At 45.6% G+C, this 23365-nt stretch overlaps 1 protein-coding gene across 9 annotated transcripts in view; it reads right to left on the minus strand.

Annotated features, from left to right (window-relative positions):
* The window catches only part of TBXAS1 (thromboxane A synthase 1), a 175265-nt gene that overhangs the window by 95095 nt on the left and 56805 nt on the right, over positions 1 to 23365 (minus strand). For all 9 annotated transcript variants that reach the window (XR_010322596.1, XR_010322597.1, XM_064289658.1 and 6 more), the window contains exon 4: positions 4288 to 4384. Coding sequence is in view for 7 of the 9 variants with exons in the window: in XM_064289658.1 (XP_064145728.1) it covers positions 4288 to 4384 (97 nt within the window). In the remaining 2 variants the exon portion in view is untranslated. The remainder of the gene's footprint in view (positions 1 to 4287; positions 4385 to 23365) is intronic.

Here is a 23365-nt window from a genome sequence, read left to right on the forward strand (position 1 = left end):
TGATAGCAGAAGGGGAATCTAGGATAGGTCTTTTTTACAGGTTTGTATGGTTAAGAGTTTGGCTGCTAACCAAAATGTCAGCAGTTTGATTCCACTAACCGCTCCTTGGAAACCCTATGGGGCCTTTCTACTCTGTCCTATGGGGTTGCTATGAGCGGGAATCAACTCAACAACAATGGGTTTGTTTGTTTGTTTGTTTTTTGTCAATGACTGAGAAGAGAAAGTATATATTGGGCCTCCAGGTTCAGGTAATACCTAGTTCTCCTGGGGAGAATGTCAAGTTGATGGAAATTCAGTTTAATTTGAACAAGAATATGTTGTTTACTGAATACTTATAATGTGCTCAGGCCTTGGGGCTTAAAATAAGAGTGCAAGATAGAGTTCCTGGCCTTAGAAGAGCCAATAGTTAAGTTAGGGTGAAAGCCCTACCTTCGTTTTCAAGGTAAATGACAGAAGGTAAAACGCAATGGATTGCCTAAGTGGGAGCTCAGAGAAGCGGGAAGGGTGTGATTGAAGTAGGCAGGTGTCATGGATTGAATTGTGTCCCCCCAAAATATCTGCCAAGTTAGCTGGGCCATGATTCTCGGTATTGTGTGATTGTCTACTATGTTATACGATTGTCCACCATTTTATGTGATTTTCCTATATGTTGTAAATCCTATCACTATGTTGTAATAAGATGGGTTAGTGGCAGTTATATTGATGAGGTCTACAAGATTAGGCAGTGTCTTAAGCCAATGTCTTTTGAGATATAAAACAGAGAAGCAAGCAGAGAGACAGGGGGACCTCATACCACCAAGAGAGCAGTCCTTTGGACCTGAGGCTCCTGTGCTGAGGTGCTCCCAGACCAAGGGAAGACTGATGATAAGGACCTTCCTCCAGAGCCAACAGAGAGAGAAAGCCTTTCCCTGGAGCTGATGCCCTGTGTTTGGACTTGTAGCCTACTTGACTGTGAAAGAATAAATTTCACTTTGTTAAAGCCATCCACTTGTGGTATTTCTGTTATAGCTGCACTAGATGACTAAGACAGAAGGCACCATGGAGGAGGCAGAGTCTGAGGACAGCCTTGAAGACCAGCTGGAACTTGGGTGGGTGTGGAAGAGGTGGAGGGCGTGCTTGTTATCACAGCTGACCTGCGATGAGCGTTTACCTGGCCTACCGAGTGGAGGGCTTGGGCATGAGCTCATTCAGCCTTGTGCAGTCTGGGAAGGTAGTTCCATCCCCATCTTCCAGGGGAGGAGTAAGCCACCTAAAGAAGTCAGTAATCTGTCAAGCTTAAGTTGCTGGGAAGATGCAAGAGACACTGTTCTGCTGCCTCCAATGCTAGGCGGGTGCATCCACCAGAGCAAAGGCCAGAAGCAGAGATTCCCAGAGCCCTTTAGGGAGAGACTGGGCGGGGCAAGGCCAGCCGGGATGATAGGCTATATTGGGGACCAACAGGAGATTAGGTTGGAGCCTACATTAAAAAAAAAAAAAAAAACTTTTGCTGTCAAGTCAATTCCAAATCATAGTGACCCTATAGGGCAGATTAGAACTGCCCCATAGGGTTTCCAAAGAGCAGCTGGTGGACTCGAACTGTCGACCTTTTGGTTAGCAGCTGTAGCTCCTAACCACTGAGCCACCAGGGCTCTGGCTCTGAATCGCAGAGGACCTTTAATCTTGTCTGGGAACTTGAACTTTATCCTGAGGACACTGTGTTGAGTCAAAGAGGAAGGAAATTGGAACCACACTCTGGAGTTTGGGGTCCTGGACCTAGAGACCTAGGTCTGGGGCATGGGGGAGAAATTAGGAAGGGCAGACAGATGGTTTGGAAGAGAGGTGGAGGGAAGACTGGCGTGTCTGCCCCAGCACACTAAGCAGAGTACAGCCCTGTCCCAGGACAGCTCTCGGGGCCTCACATCCTGGGGAACATCCTTGGTGTCCTCAGGGGCCAGGCATGCTCAAGAACCACGGCAGGTTCTCAGGAGTGCCTTCCCTGGCTGTGCGGATATGACGTGAGGGTCCTGGCCCTTCCACCTACTGAATCTGTTCCCCATTGATCAGAGCCTGACAGAACAGCAATCCACAACGACAGTGCCCGTCAGACCCAGTATCTAAGACCCCAACGGCACGGGAGGCCACCAGGGGACTTTGAACAGAGGGCTCACAGCACAGTGTCTGGGGCGGATGAGGCAGCTGAGAAGCCGCCCCTATTCTAGCTAACCACCTTCAGTTCCTTCAGCTGTTCTGGGGTGATGGCCTGGCAGGCAGTCACCTCCCCCAGGTCACTTCCTTCTAGTGGCCACGTGGTGTCTGCAATTGGGCATGAGGCTCTGGGGCTGTACGGTGTTTGGGGCAAGCAATTACTCCATTGTTGTTGGGTGCTGTCAAGTTGATTCTGCCCCGTAGTGACCCCATGTGACAGGGTAGAGCTGCCCCACAGGGTTTCCTAGGCTGTAATCTTTGCAGAAGCAGATCACCAGGTCTTTCTCCCTCGGAGCTGCTGGGTGGGTGCAAACTTTCAATTAGAGCTTAACCAGGGCTATTAATTACTCCACTAAACCTTGGCAATTCAGAAATGCCCCTGAGGCAGCTGTACTGGTGGTGACAAGGACACAATCCTGGACTTGAGTTGGGGGATGGCTGGTGGATTCCTGCCTGCCACCGGTCAGTCGTGTGACCGGAGTCAGTCACTCAACCTCTCTGAGCCTTAGTTTCCTTACCTTCAGATAGGGATGATAATTATACCAATCTCATAAAGTTTTTGTGAATTTTAACGAGAAAAAATCACTCTGGTTGGCTCAACCAGGACATAATACAGGGGTTCTACTGCTAATTTCTCTAACTCAACCATGGGCATTTCCCATGCAATAAACCTCCCTTGCCCCCATCCTGGAGCCCTGGTGGTACAATGGTTAAGAGCTATGGCTCCTAACCAGATGGCCGGCAGCTGGAATCCATCAGCCACTCCTGGGAAACCCTAAGGGGCAGTTCTACTCTATCCTATAGGGTCACTTTGAGTCAGAATCAACTCAGTGGCAACAGGTTTGGTTTGGCCCCTATCCTGGAGTCCCTGGGTGGCGCCAATGATTAAGTGCTGGACTAATAACTGAAAGATTGGTGGTTTGAACCCACCCAGAGGCACCTCAGAAGGAAGGCCCGGAGATCTACTTCTGAAAGATCACAATCTTGAAAACTCTGTGGAGCATTTTTACTCTGAAAACACATGGCGTCATCATGAGTGGGAATTGACTTGACGGCAACTGGTCTGGTCTGGTTTGGTTTGGTCCCCATGCTGGCTGTTTCCTGCTGTAGTCATGCTCACCATACTGAGTCGTGCTGGTCTCTGTACTTCTCTGCCCCCCTCACTAGACTGTGAGCTCCTTGAGGGCAAGACTGCATCTTCCCTCTCTTTATAATCAGCACCTAGGCAGTACCTGGCATATGGCAGGTGTCTAAATGTTTGACAAAAGATCAATGAAAGAATGACTACATTATCAATTAACCTTGTAATAAGGAAAATGAGTTCAATTTGACAAAAAAAAAAAAAAAAAAGTGTTGGCACATAGAGGTTATCACAGTTTTTCCTGAATTCTCCTAAGCATCTGTTTATTAATTCACTTTACACATTTTCCAAAAATCAACATGAAGGCTATTGGTGTTCTCTTGCTAGAATTCCTATCTCTCAATTTCCAGAAAATATGAACACCACCAACTTCCACCGTTTCCAGCTACCTCTCCTGTTCTTTGGGATTCCTCATCAAAGACAAAGAGTGGGGGGTCTACTTTCCAGCAAAGACGGGGTATGTACAGCCCTTTAGTGGGTGAGAGACATGAACCAGTATTAAGGGGACTTTGCGAGGCTCCTGCTTCTACCTGGGGACAAAATTCTGCCCTAATGTTGTCTGTCTCCCCTTTCCAGCCTTCATATTTTCACACTCTCAGGAAAAGGCGAACGTGCAAGAGGTTGGAAATTTTGCTTTCCCACCACCTTCGTGAACCTTCTCTGTCTTCCTCGGCCACATAGCCTGTGCCCTTGGGGTTCCTCTAGCTTTGAACACAGCTTAGAAAACCCTCCCAGCTTCAGCATTTTTACTAGCTCAGCTTCTCTTTACCTTTAGCTTTCTTGAACCGTTTCTTAAATGTAAATGCCATCTTTTGTACCAGCCCTATATTTCTCTTTTGGAAACCTGAGTTTATAGGGACCTCAGGTTTGATTTGAGCAGATCTAAACTAGATAAAGAGGCACAGCTGCCCCCTGAGTGACTCCCCACCCATCTACTCACATGCAGAAAGAAAACCACGTACCGCTCTGTTGCTGAAGTTACTGAAGTTCTCAGCCAACACCTGCCTGATCATGTCCGGTTCAGAAATAACTATGAACATCCGACGACCAAGATAGTACCTGGAAGAAAAAAAAAAAAAAAGATTTCTTTAAGATGCAGTTTATTTATCCACCCATTCCTCCTTTCCAGAAGGAATTCACAGTGGCTTGGAATGAAGGATAAAGGATAACTAGAAGGTGGAGGTGCGGGGCAGATGAGGAAATACATACGCTAACCCTGAGGAGCTGCATGGGTGGCGGTCTAACATCAGAGACATTTGTGGAAGCCAAGACAGACATTTGTGGAATCCCACCTCCTACCTGTCCCTAAAGACTCCGAAATGAATAAGACTGTCCCTATAGAACCTCAAATTCCTGGGGAAAAAAAAAAAAAGAACAGACTTACTGGGCTGGTCGAGACTGGAGGACTCTGCCAGACTGTCGCCCTGAGATACTCCTTAAGCCTTGAACTGAAACTAGCCCCTGAGGTCACCTTTTAGCTAAATAACAGATTGGTTCACAAAATAAAAAATATCATCCATAAGTACTGCACTTTTTTAAAAAAACCGTCTGCATGAGACCAAATAGTCAACAATTACTTTAAAACAAAGGTGAGAATAGAAGGGGGCAGGAAAACTAGATTAAGGGAAGTATTACAGCCAGAACAGAAATAACGACAAAGTTCATGCATGGTGAAGAATGTGACCAATGTCACTGAGCAACTTGTGTTATAAATTGTTGAATGGGAACCTAAACTGCTGTGTAAACCTTCACTGAAAACGCAATAAGATATTATTAAAAAAAAAAGATGCAGTCCTTGCCCCCAAGGAGCTCATAGCCTGGTGGGAAAGGCAGACCTATAAATGTAAATACAACAATAAGGGGTTCCTAAAATCCAGAGGGAAACCCTGGTGGTGTAGTGGTTAAGTGCTACAGCTGCTAACCAAAGGGTCGGCAGTTTGAATCTGCCAGGCGCTCCTTGGAAACTCTGTGCAGCAGTTCTACTCTGTCCTATAGGGTCGGTATGAGTTGGAATCAACTCAACGGCACTGGGTTTGGTTTTTTTTTTAAGATCCAGAGAAGGAGCCTTGGCGGTGCAGTGGTTAAGCGCTCAGTTGCTAACCAAAAGGTCGGAGGTTCAAACCCACCAGCCGCCCTGTGAAGAACAATGTGGCAGACTGCTTCCATAAAGGTGACAGCCTTGGAAACTCTATGGGGCAATTCTACCCTGTCCTACAGGGTTGCTGTGAATTGGAACAGACTCGATGGCAATGGGATTTTTTTTTTAAGGTCAAGGAGCCCTGGTAGTGCAAGAGTTAAATGCTCGGCTGCTAACTGAGAAAGGTCAGCGGTTTGAACCCACCAACAGCTCTGTGGGGAAAAAAGACCTGGCGACCTGCTCCTGTGAAGATCGTTGTTGTTAGGTGCCGTCAAGTCAGTTCCAACTCATAGCGACCCTATGTACAACAGAACGAAACACTGCCCGGTCCTGTGTCATCCTCACAATTACCGCTATGTTTGAGCCCACTGTTGTAGCCACTGTGTCAGCCCATCTCACTGAGGGTCTTCATCTTTTTTGCTGACTCTTTTTTTTACCAAACATGATGTCCTTCTCCAGGGACTGGTCCCTCATAATAACACGTCCAAAGTATGTGAGATGAAGTCTTGCCATCCTTGCTTCTAAAGAGCACTCTGGCTGTACTTCTTCTAAGACAGATTTGTTGATTCTTTTGGCAGTACGTGGTATATTCAATATTCTTTGCTAACACCATAATTTAAAGGCATCAATTCTTCTTCCATCTTCCTTATTCGTTGTCTAGCTTTTGCATGCTGAAGGAAGAAGACCAAGCTGCACTGAAGACATTGGCCAAAAACTAGGCTCCTGTAAAGATTATAGCCTAGAGAACCTATGGGGACAATTCTTCTCTGTCCTATAGGGTTGGTGTCATCAACAACACATGACAACAAGATCCAGTAGGAGTTTCTGGTTGGTAAAAACGGTTAAGGCACTTGGCTACTAACAGAAAGGTTGGCAGGATTGTCATGAGTTGGAATCTACTCGATGACAACTGGTTTTTTAAGATCCAGTAGTAAGACAAAAAGAGAATAGATTAAGCCAGTTGGGGGCTTGGGGAGGGGTGAACATCTGGTTGTCACATCTGTATATGGAAGGAGCTCAGCAGATACTTAGGATATTAATGAAGGAACAGGTGAAAGTCTCAGCTTGGTGGCACTGAACGCTAACCAGAGGCAGTACTGAAGGGCATGTTTTCTATTCATTAAAGCGCTGGGTAGAAAGGCAACCAGGACCCAGCTCCAGCCTTCATGGATCTCATAGTCTGGTGGGAATGACAGTTAGGTACTCAGCCTACAGAGCAATGATCTGGCAGGAAGGGGTGACTTTGGAGGCACACCCAGCTCAGCTCTTGAAGGAGAGAAAATGAAGGTTTCTCGGAAGCAGTGCTTCCCCAGCTGTGTCCAGAAAGGTGAGCAGGACTTAGTGCAGGAGGGGGGCTGGCAAAGGGAGGTGAGCGCGAGCCGGGCAGAGGAATCGGCACGTGCAGCTGCCCAGGAATGCGCCTGATTGGGGAAGTCTGAGAACTTGACTCCCAAACATGCACAGCAAACCAGAGTGATGACAAGCGGGCCCACTGCGCAATGTCATGTTTTTAGTGTATGAAATTATCCGTTCACGGATGTAATTTGATCACTGCTGTATCCAGCTCACAGCAGTGAGGAACAGATGTTAAAGGGTAAAACCACAAGACGTGAAAGCAGCCAAGTTTCCTCTAGCATCCTCAGTTGTCCAGAGCTTTTCATGTGCCAAATGAACAATTTTGAACTCCTCTTACTGATTAAGAAAAAATGAGAGTTTTTTTTTTTTTTTGGCACCAATAGGTACTCAGAAAATATTCACTTGAGTGATTATATTTTCCAAAAATGTTGGGGAGATACTTGGGTCACAGGAATTCAACAGATATGGTACAAAGAAAGGAAGGATAGTAGCTAATTTTCCCATGGTTTTAAACAATATCAAAACAACCCAATAAGGCTACATAAGTCAATGCCTTTTAAAATTTATGGGACGTGTCATGGAATCTTTTGAGAATCTAGTGAAAGCTGTGGATGTTCTCCTAAGAAAAATGAGTATTCACAGCATTTTTGTATTCAATATCGAGGGATTCTTTCTAAAGCAACGCTTCTCAAACTTAGAATGTGCTTAAAAGTTGTTTGGGTTTGAAGAAATAATGACTGAAAATTCCCCAGTTTGGCAAAAGACATATACTTTTAGATTTAAGAAGCTGAGCGAACCTCAAATAGGATAAACTGAAAGATATCCATGCCAAAACACATTATATATAATCTTCTGAAAACTAAAGGCAAAGGAAGAATCTTGAAGTAGCCATACAGAAATGATGTGTTAACTATTACCTCAACATAGTACTAGAGGTTTTAGCCAGTGCAATAAGGCAAAAAAAAGAAATAAGAGGTAAACAGATTGGAAAGGAATAAAGCTGTCCCTAATTGCAGTTGACATGATTGTCGACACATTGGGTTTTTTGGGGGGGTATGATTGTCTGAATAGAAAACTCCAAGGAATAATAATTTTTTTAAATCCTACAACTAATAAATAAGTTCAGCAAGGTCACATGATTCAAGGTCAACACACAAAAATATCAATTATATTTCTATATACTAACAATGAACATGAGGAAACCAATTTTAAGACACAATACCATTTACAATCACTTCAAAGAAAATGAAATACTTAGGTATAAGCCTAACAAAACATGTATAGGATCTGTGTGATAAAAATTACAAAAATGCTGATGAGAAATCAGAGAAGACATAAATAAGTGGCAAGACATATCATGTTCATGGCTTTGAAGACTCCACATAGAAAAGATTTCCATTTTCCCAAAATTGAGCTATAGATTTAATATAATTCCTGTAAATACCCCACCAAGATTTTTTTTATAGACATAGACAAGCTTATTCTAAAATTTATACACAAAGGCTTAAAATAGCCAAAACAATCTTAAACCAAACCTACTACCGTTGAGTAGATTCTGACTCATAGCGATCCTATAGGACAGAGTAGAGCTGCCCCATAGGGTTTCCAAAGAGTGGCTGGTGGATTTGAACTGCCGACATTTTCGTTAGCAGCCAAACGCTTAACCACTGCACCACCAAAGCTCTAAAACAATCCTGAAGAAGAAGAATAAAGTGGGAGTAATCAGTCTACCCGATTTCAAGACATAGCTACAGCAGTCAAGTCTATGTGGTATTGGCAGAGGGATGGACAGAGATCAATGGAAAAGACCTGCACAAATATACTCAGCTGGTTTTTGACAAATGCACAAAAGCAATTCAATGGAGAAAGGATAGTCTTTTCAACAAACTGTGCTGGAGCAATTGGACATACATAGGCAAAAAAAAAAAAAAAGAATCTCACACCTTATATAAAAATTAACTCAAAATGGATCAGTGACTTAAATTTAAAATGTAAAACTATAAAACTTTTAGGAAAGAAAGCATAAGGGAAAATCTTTGAGATCTAGGGCTACACAAAGCGTTCTTAGACTTGACACTAAAAAGCGCAATCCATAAAAGACAAAAATTGATAAACTGGACTTCATTAAAATTAAAAACCTTTGTTCTTTAAAAGACTCTATTGGGCTAAAAAGACAAAGTACAGACTGGGAGAAAATATTAGCAAACCACATATCTGACAATGGACTGCATCTAGAATATATAAAGAACTCTGAAAACTCAACAGTAAAAAAAAATCCAATTAGAAAATGGGCAAAAGACATAAACAGACATTTCAATGAAGAGGATATGCATATGGCAAGTAACCACATGAAAATATGTGCAACATTATTAGCCATTAGGGAAACATCAAATAAAACCACAATGAAATGTCGCTACACACTACCAGAATGACTAAAATAAAAAACAGTGAAAACACCAAATGCTGGTGAGGATGTGGAGAAGCTAGATCATTTGTATGTTGCTGGTGCGAATGTAAGATGGTACAACCACTTTGGAAAGCAGTTTGACAGTGTCTTACAAAACTAAGCATATGTTTACCATATGACCCATCAACTGCACTCTAGGGCATTTATTCCAGAGAAATGAAGATGTATGTTTATTCCGGAACATGTACATTGATTTTCGTAACACCTGGATTCATAATGGCCAAAACCTGGAAACAACTCAAATGTACTTCAGTGGGTTGATGGTCAAACAACTCTGTATATCCATATCGTGCAATTCTACACATCAGTAAAAAAGAACGCACAAAAAGTACACACAATTTAGATGGATCTCGAGGGGATTACACAGAGTGAAAAAAGCAAATCTCAAAAGTTACATGCTGTATGATTCCATTTATACAAGATTCTTGAAATAGCAAAATTATAGAGATGGAGAAGAGAGTGGTTGCCAGGGGCTAGGGATGGATGGTGTGAGAGTGGGTGGGTGCGGCTTTCAGAGGGTAGCACTAGAGAGCCTGTGGGATGGACCGGTCCTGCATTTGGCTGTGGTAGTGGCACAAATCTATACGTGGGATAAAATTGCATGTTGTCGTTGTTTCCATTGAGTGGATTCTGACTCACGGTGACCCCATGTGTGCAGAGTAGAACTGTTCCATGGGGTTTTCAAGGCTGTGAGCTTTCGGAAGCAGATGCCTAGGCCCGTCATCTGAGGTACCTCTGGGTTGGTTCAAACAACCAACCTTTTGGCTAGTGGTTGCCACCCAGGGCATAAAACTTACATATGCATACACACAAATACCAAAAAACCAAAACTAAACCCATTGCCATTGACTTGATTCTGACTCATAGCGATCCTATAGTTCACAGTAGAACTGCCCCATAGAGTTTCCAAGAACGCCTGGTAGATTTGAACTGCTGACCTTTTGGTTCGCAGTTGTAGCACTTAACCACTACACCACCAGGTTTTCCTCACAGAAATAAGTGTATGTAAAACTGGGAAAACCTTAATAAGCTCTGCGGATTGTATCATTGTCAATTTCCTGGTTCTGCTAGCACACTATAGTTATGCAAGATGTTAACCTTTGAGGGAAACTGGGGGAAAAGTACCTGGGACCTCCCTGAACACTGGCAGATTCCTGGGGAGCTTAATCAGTTACAGAGTCACAGCCCTGCTCCGCCTCCCCACCCCAAGTCTGATCTAGTAGGTCTGGGTGGGGCCCAGGAATCTGCATTGTAACAAGCCCTCCAAATTCCAGTACAAGGAGAGCAGTCCTATACAAAGGAACACTGTCCTAAAAAAAAAAAAAAAAAGAAACGTTGAATTGATTCTGACTCATAGCGACCCTATAGGACAGTGTAGAACTGCCCCGTAGGGTTTCCAAGGCTGTAAATCTTTACGGAAGCAGAATGCCACATCTTTCTCCCAAAGAGCTGCTGGTAGGCTCAAACCACTGACCTTTCAGTTAGCAGCAGTCAGGGCTCGTTAAGAACACTTTCCTAGGGCTAGTCAAAATCTCCTGTGATTTTCAGAGCACTCAGAAAATAGCGATGGCTGGCCCCACCCAGCCCTACTGGACCACCTAATTTTAACAAGCTCCCCAAGGGGTTCTGATGTGACTGAGAATAGCCACGTTGGGGCCCCACAAACCCCAAGTTAAAAGCCCTGGTCTATACTTAGCCAAAGGCTCACACCCTTTCTTATGTCCCAAAACTCTTGGATGAAAAATGAAAGAGTTTACACTGGGGCTCGCGCACATTTTAGTAATGTATTTCATATTGATTTAGTATTATCAAAATAATTGTATATGTCATCTGGATTTTTTAAAACAAAATAATTCTTTTATATTCACTATTCAAATGGAAGTTGTCCGTCCAAGTAGTCACCTTGGGAATGCTGGCGCTTTTTTCTGGCAGTGCTGCTAATGCTAAGAACAATTTTGCAACAATTCCTTCAGAATTCCTTCAGAGCTGATATATGAGCCTCATGAGAAAACTGGCCCCATTTTATGTGTAAATTGTGTAATCTTGTGAATGTATACTTATAAGAATGCTCCTATGTGGTTTGAGGAGCTCCTGGGCAAATCTCGAATGAAGAATAATGTAAATGAAGTGTGTCTTAAGCACGCACAGCCTTCCTTTGGGGTCCCTGGGACATGCCCAGTGTTTTTGTCTGCCCTTCCCTCCTTGAGCGACCACCCCTCACCTATTCCACCTAGTCTCGTCGTTCTTGTTAGTGGCTGTTGAGTCGGCTCTGACTCATGGCGACTTTGTGTACAATATAATGAAACGTTGCTTGGTCCTGTGCCATCTTCACGATGGTGGCATATTTGAGTCCATTGTTGTGGCCACTGTGTAGCACCTTCCAGCCTAGAGGGCTCATTTTCCAGCATCAATCGGATAATCTTCTGTTGTGATCCATGGGGTTTTTCATGGGCTAATTTTCCAAAGTATACCAGGCCTTTCTTCCTAGTCTTCTTAGTCTGGAAACTCCACTGAAACCTGTCCACCATGGGGAACCCTGCTGGTATTTGAAATACCAGTGGCATAGCTTCCAGCATCATAGCAACATGCAAGCCACCACAGTACAACCAACTGATGGGTGGTGGTGTACAGTCTGAAGGAGCTGCCAATGACAGACTCCTGCCCCTCTGGTCACGGGGATGGACACCTGATCCAGCCATGGCCAATCGCAGTATCTCATCCCCTTCTGAACAGTGACTGGCCCAAGGGGTGGGCACATGACCCCATCAGGGCCGATCAGAATCCTCCCCTGGGATTAATACATGGATACCTGGGTGAGAGGAAGCACTGGTGGCATAGTGGTTAAGTGCTATAGCTGCTAACCAAAAGATCGGCAGTTCGAATCCACCAATCCACCAGGTGCTCCTTGGAAACCATATGGAGCAGTTCTACTCTGTCCTATAGGGTTGCTATGAGTCGGAATTGACTCGACGGCAATGGGTTTTTTGGTTTTTGGACCCGGGTGAGAAGCTCTCTCTCCTGGAGCTGCTCAGCTGGGAACATATGGCTCCAGGGCTGTTGGTGGCAACTTTCTGCCACATAGAAAGAACCAATGTGCAGGGAGAACCAACAGAGACAAGTAGAGATTGAAGATGGACAGACAGCATGTCTAGGAGGAACAAAGTCCAGTTCACGGTCCTGGGCTCCATCTCACTCAGCCTTCCTTCGACCCTCCAAGCTTAAAGGAGTTAGCTTGTGCTCATGCTTATTTACGTTGGGTTTCCATTACCCGTGATCAAGAAGCCCTAACTAATATGGTGCCTCTTTTTCTGCTCACCTTTCGGACTCCCAATACCATTGTGTTCTCAGACATGCTCCCCTAAAGGATCAGTTAGGTATGTGTGTGAACACGTGGCCGTGTCTTGTGCTTCCAGACGTGGTATGGCAACTGGAAAGCAGTGCACCGGGAGCAGTCGCCTGGATCTGAGGTTATCCAGCTCTGCCGCCCTCTCTAGGAAGGATCCTTGACAAACACCTAAACTCCCTGGTTTCCACTTCCTTGCCTCTCAAATAGGGGAGTAAAACCAGGTGATCTCTGAGGTTTCCTGTAGTTTTAATTCTATACTTCTTATGATTTACAAAGGAAATTAAATTATGGTCTTTGAATGTTAGGTCTAGGCTCTATAGGGTGTGAAGAAACTTCCTGTATCAGTGAAATTCGTCTCTGGATGAGTTGAAGGCCCTTCTCAGAACCTTCGAGGTAACTATGACAACAGCAGCAATTATTAGCATTTACTGAGTGAGAACTTGTTACCTGCCAGGACTCGTTTTAAGTGTATTACCTGTATTACCTTGTTTAGTCCTCAGAGAAAACGGACAAGGTAGTTATTATAGCGACTTTTCAAAATAGGAAACTGAGACTCAGGTTAAGTGATTTGCCCAAGCTCAGGACATGCCCCCGAGCTGAAGCTGCCAAAGCCTGTGCCCCCAGCTCTGAGCACGTGTCCTCTACAGGGCGGGTTTGTGGGCCAGCTCTACCCTGAGCAGGTGTGACAGCACAGGTCAGCTCTCCTGGCTGTGGAGCCTGTGTCTTGTAAAGGTGGAGACTGAGAAGGTTCCTGCTTAATGGATCAGGAAAGCCCTAGCCCAACGGAGAAGGTCAGGCCTGGCCTCCCTCTCACCCAGATGGGGATATAGTCACCTTTTGGGGCAAATAATTCTTAAGCAATGATTCATTTACATTTACTTCTCCATGTAAGAATTTGTTTACTCAACTCCAAAGCACCTGGCTGAAGGGAAAATTTAGTCAAGCCAGTGAATATTTTGTAGACGAAAACAACACCTGTTTGACTTGTTTAATGGGTGACTTTCTTTTTTTTTTAACTGACCAATCAATTCAAACAAATTAGGTCACAGCTGCCTTCCAGGAACCTGAGGAAGCGAGGGCTGCTGGTATACCCTGGGGGCTGCTCAGGTGTGCTCCGGAAGGCCTGCCCTGGTCAGGGGTGACTGAGCCGTAGGCTGTTCATGGGGGTCACCACACATACCCACGTGGAAGGTGTCTTAGTCACACATCTAATGAAAAGCTCACTGTAAACTCTACCCGTAGTTCTGTTACAAAATAACCGTCTAACCGTCTCTGTACTACCAATCCGTTCAGCCATCCACATATGCTTGGTGAACATGCTCTCAGTGCCAGCCCTGTACGTGGTCCCGTTAATACACTCCTGGGACAAACCTGCACCTAGCCGTGGATAATTAGGGGCACTGGAGGGTACTCTGTGTGTGTGTGTGTGTGTGTGTGTGTGTGTACACACATGTCTCTGGGGTCTGTGTGTGTGTGTGTGTCTTTGGGGGTCTGTGTGTCTGTGTGTGTGTGAGAGTGTGCATTGGAAGACAAGAACACAGACCATGGAAAGAGTGTGGAAAGGTAACAGAGAGGGGAGGAGGGACACCCCTCCCGGAATGAATGGGGAGCTGATGGCAGCAAGAGCACTGCATTTGGGTCAGAACTCGGTGACTTTGGGCCAGTCCCCTGAGTCTCTGGGCTCAGTTTTGCCACCTGGTAGACTTCCCAAGTCTCAGGATGGAAGCAGGTCTCCTGCCCTTCTTGAGGGATCTTTGTGGCTGCAGCTGTGAGTTCTTTTGGCACAGTGGTTAAGCGCTCAACTGCTAACCATAAGGTCGATGGTGCCAAACCACCGGCAGCTCTGCGGGGGAAAGATGTGGCAATCTGCTGCCACAGAGATTTACAGCCTTGGAAACCCCATAGGGTTGCTATGAGTCAGCTATGGGTTTGGTCTGGCTTTTTCGGTGGCTGCGGCTGTGAACGTGCTGGGTTTGTCTCTGCTCAGCTTCTGAGTGCTCAGAGTCGAGGGTTAATGAGTACTTGGACCGTTTTCACACGAGCTGGCTTTTAAAGAGGCCAGAGAACCAGGCCTCAGCCAGGCTGTTGCACAGGAAAGGAGGCCCTGCTGGGGTCCACCCCTGCCTTGCCAGCCCTCCCATCGCCACAGCATCGTCTGCTCTCTTCCCTCAAACACTCTCCCGTCCACCCATGGGAAACCTGAAGCCAGGCTGCTGGGAGAGGGCTGGGGTCTGCAGCGGGGCTCTGTGAGTGGATGGCAGCACTGAACTCCCAGGAAGCCATAAGCTGCCAGGCAGGGCAGCAGTACCGTGGGCTTGAGTGACGGCTCCCCCTTTGGTGGCTCTGAGGCAGTGACTCTCCATCCCCTCTGGAAGAAAGCAGCATGGCCTCTCTCCCCTGACCTTAATCCGCTTTGTCTGTGAGATGAGGTGGCCCTCCCGGCCCTGGTGACTCAGGACTCTGTGAAACCACGGTGCAGCTCTCCCAAACAGAGCTCTGAATACAGGCAGCAAGGGGGAGACTCTAGGAATAAAACCGGTAACGATAAACCTCTCTGCGTTGTTGACTATACCTAGCCCCCTAATTTATTCAGTTAATAAAACCTCTTCCCCAGGGAGACAGCGGAGGTGCGCTACAGCCCGATCTGCCATGTGCGCACGGATATATATGTACATCTCATAGCAATAAAACAGAGTAGTTAGGACAGGTATTGAACTGCATGAAAATCCTGAAGGACAATGACGATTCCAATCCAAGTTACTGTCCTTGGTGCAAATTTAATTCCACAGGGAATAGATAAATAAAAATAAAGAAAACAACAAATTCAGAACAGATGTTAGGCAAGCCATTTTTTTCACAGTAAGAATCATAAACATGAAGAACAGCCTAGAAGGTAAAGTTGTTGATGCAAACAGCATCGAGCTACTCAATAAACAGTTAGATGACACCGTGGGACAAAGGCTCGTTACAGTAGCCATTTGGCTGTCCCTGAGTCTGTGCGCCCACTCGCTTAGGCCAGGCAGGTAGATTTCTGGGTACTGAGGGTACTGTGTATCTGTGTGCTTGTGGTGTGTGCGTGTGTGTATGAGTGTGCATGTCTGTATGTGTGTATGAATGTATGAGTGTGTGTGTATCTTTGGTATATGTGCATCTTTGTGAGTGTTTATGTGTGTCTGTGTGTCTGTATGCCTGTGTTTGTACCCGTGTGTCTGGTTTGCATGTGAGTGTGTGTGTCTCTGTGTGTGAGTGTGTGCCTGTGTGTATGAGTGTGTATTTGTGTGAGTGTGTGTGTATCTGTGTGTGTCAGTGTGTGTCTGCATGTGAGTGTGTGTGAGTGTGTCAGTGTGAGTGTGTGTCTGCATGTGAGTGTGTGTATCTGTTAGTGTCTGTGTCAGTGTGTGTCTGTGTGTATGTGTCAGTGTGTGTCTGCATGTGAGTGTGTATGCTGTGTGTGCATGTGTGGGTGCATCTTACCACGTAGAACATGTGTAGGACATATTTGTATGAGAGTATATCACAGCATCCCTCTCCCCAAATGGCACGTGGACTCAGAATAGGAAAAGAAGACCTTCCGGAAGCTCCTGTCAGCTCTGCAGAAGAGGCAAGGACAGGGCGGGAAGCCCGTACATAGAGGTCGTGCTGTCCCAGGCAGGCACCGGGAAGCCTAGGTACGTAACTCAGAAGAGAGGAGAAGTCAATGGTAAAGGAACAACAGACACAGCGGGGAGAAGCCAGAGGCAGGAAAAATGACAGGACAGGGTGTAGTATTTTTGAGGTGAAAGGAAGCTTTAAGATGATCATTCTGGTCCAACCCCCTCACTTTATAGCCAGGAAGACGCGGGTCCAGGAGGTGGGTGACTGTGGAGGCCATCATCAGCACCGGCCACCCCTCACTGAGAGTCCCAGGAGGAGGCCACAGTGGACAGAGAGGTCCTCTATGCTTCTGCAGAACCTGAGGGGACGAGTGAAGCTACCCAGAGGGGTGAGGCCAGGGGCTCAGAGCCCAGCACACTCCCCAGGAGGCCAACCCAGAAATGAGGGGTGGAGGAGCCATGTTTAAAGCCCTGATACTCAATGCCTCTCAGCTCACAGACACTCTGCTGGAGCCTCTGATCCTCAGTCAGACCCGTGAGGCGGCAGGTGCTCGGCTGTTTAATAAGTGAGGAAACGGGTTAACTGACTCATTCTGGTGCCCCGGTACATGGCAGCTGGGCTAAGACCAGAGTCAGATCTGACTCCGAATCCAGTGCTAATTCTAGCACTCCAGGCTGACCCCTGAGAGTTAGACTCGTGAGAGGGCAGTCCCTTGGGGGTGAGGCTCAAGGTCATTGCCCAATAAAAGCCTATGAATGATGTGAGTGAACCAGAAGGTTGTGTCTTTACCTGAGCCGTGTGTCATTTGGCCCCTGAGTGGTCAGTCTCTGATGTCTTTGTGAGGGTGGACTACTGAATTAATGGAGTATAAGTCACTAAAGGTGAAAGGTTACAGACCCTCACTCACCCCAAAGCCTTAGTATTAAGGCAAGAACTCTCCCCAACCCCATTCTTTTCTTGTGTCCAGGAAATAATACTAATTACCAAAATTAGCAAATTAACAGGCCTTCCTGTTTGAGGTTTCTCTAGGGGAAGATTTGTCAAGAAAAATGTGTACCGAGAGGCTATCTGTTAGGCACTGTGCTAGGTGCTGGGGATAGTGGAGCAAACAGAAGAGACCAAGATCCTGTCCTCAGGAAGTTTGTATTCTAGCAGGAGAGTGAGCCAATATGAGACAATTATATTATATATTGTCTTAATTTCCTACGGCTGCAGTATAAAAATACCTCTGAGGGGGTGGACTTAACAGGAATGTATTGTCTCACAGTTGCGGAGGCTGGGAGTCCAAATCAGGGTATCAGCCGTGTCTATTCCCCCTGCTCCAGGCCTCTCTCCCAGCTCCTGGTGGCGGTCGCAGCCCTTGGCATTCCTTTGCTGCCTTTAGATTCCTCCCACATGGTGCAGTCCCCCTGCATGACTCAGTCTCTGTGTCTGCTCTGCCTTTTATATGACACTTGTTGCCGTTGGGTGTCATCGAGTCAGTTCCGACTCAGGGAAGCCATGTGAGAGAGCAGAACCGCCCCATAGGGTTTCCTTGGCTGTAATCTTTACCGAAGCAGATGACCAGGTTTTTTCTCCCAAAGAACTGCTGGGTGAGTTCAAACTGCTGACCTTTCAGTTAGTAGCTGAGGGTTTAACTGTTGTGCCACAGGGCTCCTTTGTATGACATTAATCATAAAGAATTAGGGGCTACCCTGTTTCAGTACGACCTCGTTAACTTAACTGATGACAACGTTAAAGAAAGACCCTATTTCTTCAAACAAGGTCACGTTCACAGGTACAGGAGTTAGGACTTCAATATATCTTTTTGGGGAACAGAGTTCAATCCATAATACATATCATATGTCAAAGAGTGACAGGTGTTGTGAACAAATCGAGCAGGTGATGGGCAGAGAGAGAGGGAGGGCGCTAGTGTGGATTGGGCATACAGAAGGCCCAGCTCTGCCCGTGACCTCTGAGCAGAGCTGTGAGTGAGGAGGAGTCAAGTGTGTGAACACCCAAGGGAAGGGCATTCCAGGCAGGGGCACAGCAAGGACAAATGTCCTAAGGCAAGAGTGTTTGGAGTGTCCAAGGGACAAGAAGAGACAGTGGGATGGGAAAAACCTTTGGATTAATCAGAAGGTTAATATTAACCAGCAGGAGAAACACAAGCCCTGCGTGTACCTCTTACGAGCCATGTGGTCTTCTCCGCTTAAGGTCACTTTTGTCTCTCTATAATTGGGAATAATGGGGTCTGCCCAGCCAAACTCACAGGATTGCTGGGATGATCACCTGAGATCCTGTACTGGAAAAATGTGATCCATGTAGGATGCTGGAGAAGTGTTATGGATTATTAAAACATAAGTGGCCCCAGGAAACAAAGATCATTATGTGTCTTCCAATCATAAAAGCAAGGTATCTATCCCATAGATGTTCTCACACAGGCCCACAAAGGGTCCTTAAGAGGATTTTCACTGATGCCTTGTTTGCTGGGGCCATCGGATATTCCTCCTGGGGAGGGTGGCTGGGTACAGTACTGGGATGAAGCACTGTTCAGTGGTTAGAAGATTAGATGGGAACAGAGCAATGTGGTGGATCTTGAACGCACAGTGCTAAGTGAAAAAACTAAGGCGTACAATGAGATCTATGACACTGCCATTGGCAGAAGCTAAAGACAATACACACAAAATGATAATAGACAGTTTTTAAGAACGGGTACCAAAAAAAGACACAGATTAAACACAATGGAATGGGTGTCTATTGGGGGCGGGAAGGGGATTGGGGAAAGGGTATGAGGATAACCAAAAACCAAACTCATTGCTGTTGAGTCGATTCTGACTCATAGTGACCCTAGAGAATAGAGTAGAACTGTCCCATAGAGTTTCCAAGGCTGTAATCTTTACGGAAGCAGACTGCCATATCTTTCTTCCATGGAGTGGCTGGTGAATTCGAACCACTGACCTTTTGGTTAGCAGCCAGGCGCTTAACAGTTGTGGTACCAGGGCTCCTTGGGTATGAGGATACAACGGAATGAATAAAGAAGGAAAACCCTCAGAGCACACATCCCCAGCCTCTCCACAGCCCCACAGAATAAACATACACACAAACAAATCACTTCGAAATGGAGGTAATTAGTTGTAAAGTTCATAATCCGCGATGGTGAAGTAAACTATTCTTATCGATGGTTTTTTTTTAATGTGGAATTCTTTAGGATCAGTGTTTTCTCTCAAACCCTGTTCTCCATATTCTAGTTCCAAAAGATAGTCTAGAAAACGACACCAAAAAAAGCTCTGTGGTCAAATAAACATTGCATATGGAAGTTCTCACTTGGAGTTGCTCCGAGCACACATTCTTTATATGAAAGTTTCTGAGAAGTACTCTAGTGAAGAGACCTGTGTCCCTTAGACATAATCTTGACAAATCACTTGAGGTCGGAAACCCAGAGATTGAAGTGCTGGTGCCAGGAAGAGGAGAAGGAGAAGTGTGGGGCCAGGGGCCAGCCAACAAGAAAGTAGAAGTAAACAAGTGTCCTAGACAGACAAGATTAAGTTTATGCAAGCCACAAAGGCCACAGTGACATGATGGGAAAGAGGAAACTTGGGTGGGGACTGAAAGCAGAATTGAAACGTGAGCACATAAATTGTAAATGGTTTGGCAGGAAGGGTGAGATAAAGGAAAAGGGGGCTCCGGATGGCGACCACTAGGAATTCATGAACATGAATGGTATTGATGGGGCAGTTGTAAGCATTTGTTGATAATGGGGCTAATTTCGTAAAGAAAGTGCCTGCTGGCTGGTAGCCAATAGGGAGTTGGAGGCATGATTTCTATGGTTGTACAATCCAAAAAGAGGAAGACACTCAAGTAGATGGATTGACACAGTGGCTGCAACAATGGGCTCAAGCATAACAATGATTGTGAGGATGGCTCAGAATCAGGCAGTGTTTCGTTCTGGTGTAAGTAGGGTCACTATGAGTCAAAACCAACTCAACAGCACCTAACAACAACACATTCCAATCAGAAATGTGTGGTTCCCATTGATCAGTCTGGTTCTGAGCACAAGGAGGAAGTGCTAATTTCATCCGGGGTTCGCTCTTAAGGCTTGAAGACCAGGAGTAATGTCACTCAATCACAGGCAAAAGAGACCATAAAGCATTGCTCTAAAACCTTCCAGCACATCTTCATGCCGTCCTCAATCTGACCTGGAAAAAGAGTCCCATAATCCCACCACCATGGATCACACTGTAGAGCGTGAAGACCCATACCACCCGCTCAGTTGGAATCTTTATTCTGCGGTGTTAGCAGTAGCTCCATGGGCTCATTAACAAATGTAGATTTAAAGGAGGGAGGACTAGGAGGCCAAGTATCCACTCAGAGCTGAAGATGAATCATCATACTGGACTTCAAGGTTAACCAAAACTAAAGCCATTGCCGTTGAGTTGATTCCAACTCACAGCAACCCTATAGGACAGAGTAGAACTGCCCCATAGAGTTTCCAAGGAGCGGCTGGTGGATTTCAACTGCTGACCTTTTGGTTAGCAGCCGAGCTCTTAACCACTGCAACACCAGGGCTCCTGCTCCAAGGTTAAGGAGGACCCAAAATGGAGGCTCCTTGCTCAAGGGCTAGTCTGGGGAACTCAAACTCTGGTAGAGAAAGCAGAGACTTTGGGGCAGCATCTGAGCATCTTGGAGGATGGTGTCTTTTGGAAGAATCAGGTGGCCCTGGCAATCATAAGGCGCAAACTCTGGGCTGGCAGTGAGACAGAGAAGTGAGCCCCCAGAGTTATAGCCAGCCTTCAAAGGCCAGTGGAGAGTCCATTCAACAACCTCCTCTTTGGTGGCTAATACTCTCCAGGCACTGCATTGGGCCATGGAGAAGGTGGGGGGTAGTTCAAGGAAGCCTCAGGTTTCCTCCCCCTGGGAGTTCTGTTCTGAAGGGCTGTGGTCTCCATTCAATACCTGGATTCTTACCTTCCCTGTAGGCTGAGTAGTATCAAGAGGTGCTTGTGGGTATAACAGAAACGAACACAATCACCACATCCGCCTACCTTGCTGTGACAGGCCAACCCCACCCTCCTAGTCATAAGTTCAGAGCAATGGGTGGTCGGTTCCTCTTTAAGGTAAAAATAGCATCAGGATTGTATCCTTTCACCATACTTATTCAATCTGTATGCTGAGCAAATAATAGGTGAAGCTGGACTATATGAAGAACAGGGGATTTGGATTGGATGAAGACTCATTAACAACCTGTGATACGCAGATGACACAACCTTGCTTGCTGAAAGTGAAGAGGACCTGAAGCACTTACTGATGAAAATCAAAGACCACAGCTTTCAGTATGGATTACACCTCAACATAAAGACAACAAAAATCTTTACAACTGGACCAATAAGCAACATCATGATAAACAGAGAAAAGATTGAAGTTGTCAAAGATTTCATTTTACTTGGATCCACAATCAACACCCACGGAAGCAGCAGTCGAAAATCAAAAGACGCACTGCATTAGGTAAATCGGCTGCAAAGGACCTCTTCAAAGGTTGACAAGCAAAGATGTCACCTTGAAGACTGAGGTGTACCTGACCCAAGCCATGGTGCTTTTCAATCACCTCATATGCATGTGAAAGCTGGACAATGAATAAGGAAGACTGAAGAAGAATTGATACCTTTGAATTATGGTGTTGGCAAAGAATATTGAGTATACCATGGACTGCCAAAAGAACAAACAAATCTGTCTTTCAAGAAGTACAGCCAGAATGCTCATTAGAAACAAGGAGAGACTTTGTCTTATGTACTTTGAACATGTTATCAGGAGGGACCAGTCCCTGGAGAAAGACACCATGCTTGGTAAAGTAGAGGGTCAGTGAAAAAGATGAAGACCCTCAACAAGATGGATTGACACAGTGGCTGCAATAGTGGGCTCAAGCATAACTACGACTGTGAAGATGGCACAGGATTGGGCAGCGTTTCGCTCTGTTGTACATAGGGTCACTATGAGTCAGAACCAACTGGACAGCATCTAACAACAACCACAGGGCCTTTCAGTGGCTAACGTGGAGGGCCCAGGGAACATGTCGGAGAATCAGGCCTTTCTGAATTAGCCAGTAAATGTAGGGCCTTACCCAGAGTGGGAAAAAACGTCATGTAATGAAAGGAAAGCAGTGTGGGGCGGGATGGGAGAGAAGTTGTTAGGAGCATGGTCCTGGGATGGGAAGAATAATTGAGACATGTATTTTTGTAATCAGTTCCTATTATCTGCCTGGGGCACGGAGACACCGTGAAAGCTGCAGTACCTTGCTGGGGAATGACTGTGCACATAGCTCTAGAAATGTTACATAAGACCGGTCAGGAAGACTTGATGTTCGGAGTAAAGTTTCAAAACATCAGCCAAAACGCTAAGAGGTTTAAAGGTCCTGGGGAAGAAAAAAGAATATGTTCCATTTTAAAGATGGACTTTGATTATTCAGAATTTGGTAGAATTTTAAATGCATATGTGTGTTTAGGAGCCCTGGTAGCTGCAACTGATAACCAAAAGGTCAGCAGTTTGAATCCACCAGCTGCTCCTTAGGAACCCTATGGGGCCGATCTACTCTATCCTGCACGGTTGCTATGATTTGGAATCGACTCACTGACAATGAGTTTGGTTTTTTGTTGTTGTTGGGTATGGGTGTCTAGGTATGTATATGACTGTTTGTTTGAAAGTTTATACTAGCGTGTTTTTGGGTGCTGTAGAGTCAATTTCGACTCATAGTGACCCCATGTGACAGAGTAGAACTGCCCCAGGGTTTTCTTGGCTATAATCTTTATGGAAGCGGATCACCAGGTCTTTTACCCACAGAGCTGCTGGGTAGGTTTGAACCACCAACCTTTCGGTTAGCAGCCAAGAGCTTAACCGTGCACCACCAGGGCTCCTTCCCACTGGTGTATCTGGAGTTAATTTGGTTTTAGATGATTAGATATCTTTGCCTTTTGCCCTATGTGAGTCACAAGATTTAAAATTGTTTTTTAAATCCTTCTGGTGTTGTGAGAACTTGTTTGGAAGAAGCTTCTCTGCTCACGAGGTAGAGATCACAGGGAAACTTCAAGCTATATGAGAATTGGGAATTAGTTTCTCCTTTGAATGTAGTAGTTATTGATTTTTTAAAAAATCATCATGGTCAAAGAT

Source organism: Loxodonta africana, chromosome 8, assembly GCF_030014295.1.
Source record: "Loxodonta africana isolate mLoxAfr1 chromosome 8, mLoxAfr1.hap2, whole genome shotgun sequence".
In the NCBI taxonomy this organism is placed as follows: Eukaryota; Metazoa; Chordata; class Mammalia; order Proboscidea; family Elephantidae; genus Loxodonta; species Loxodonta africana.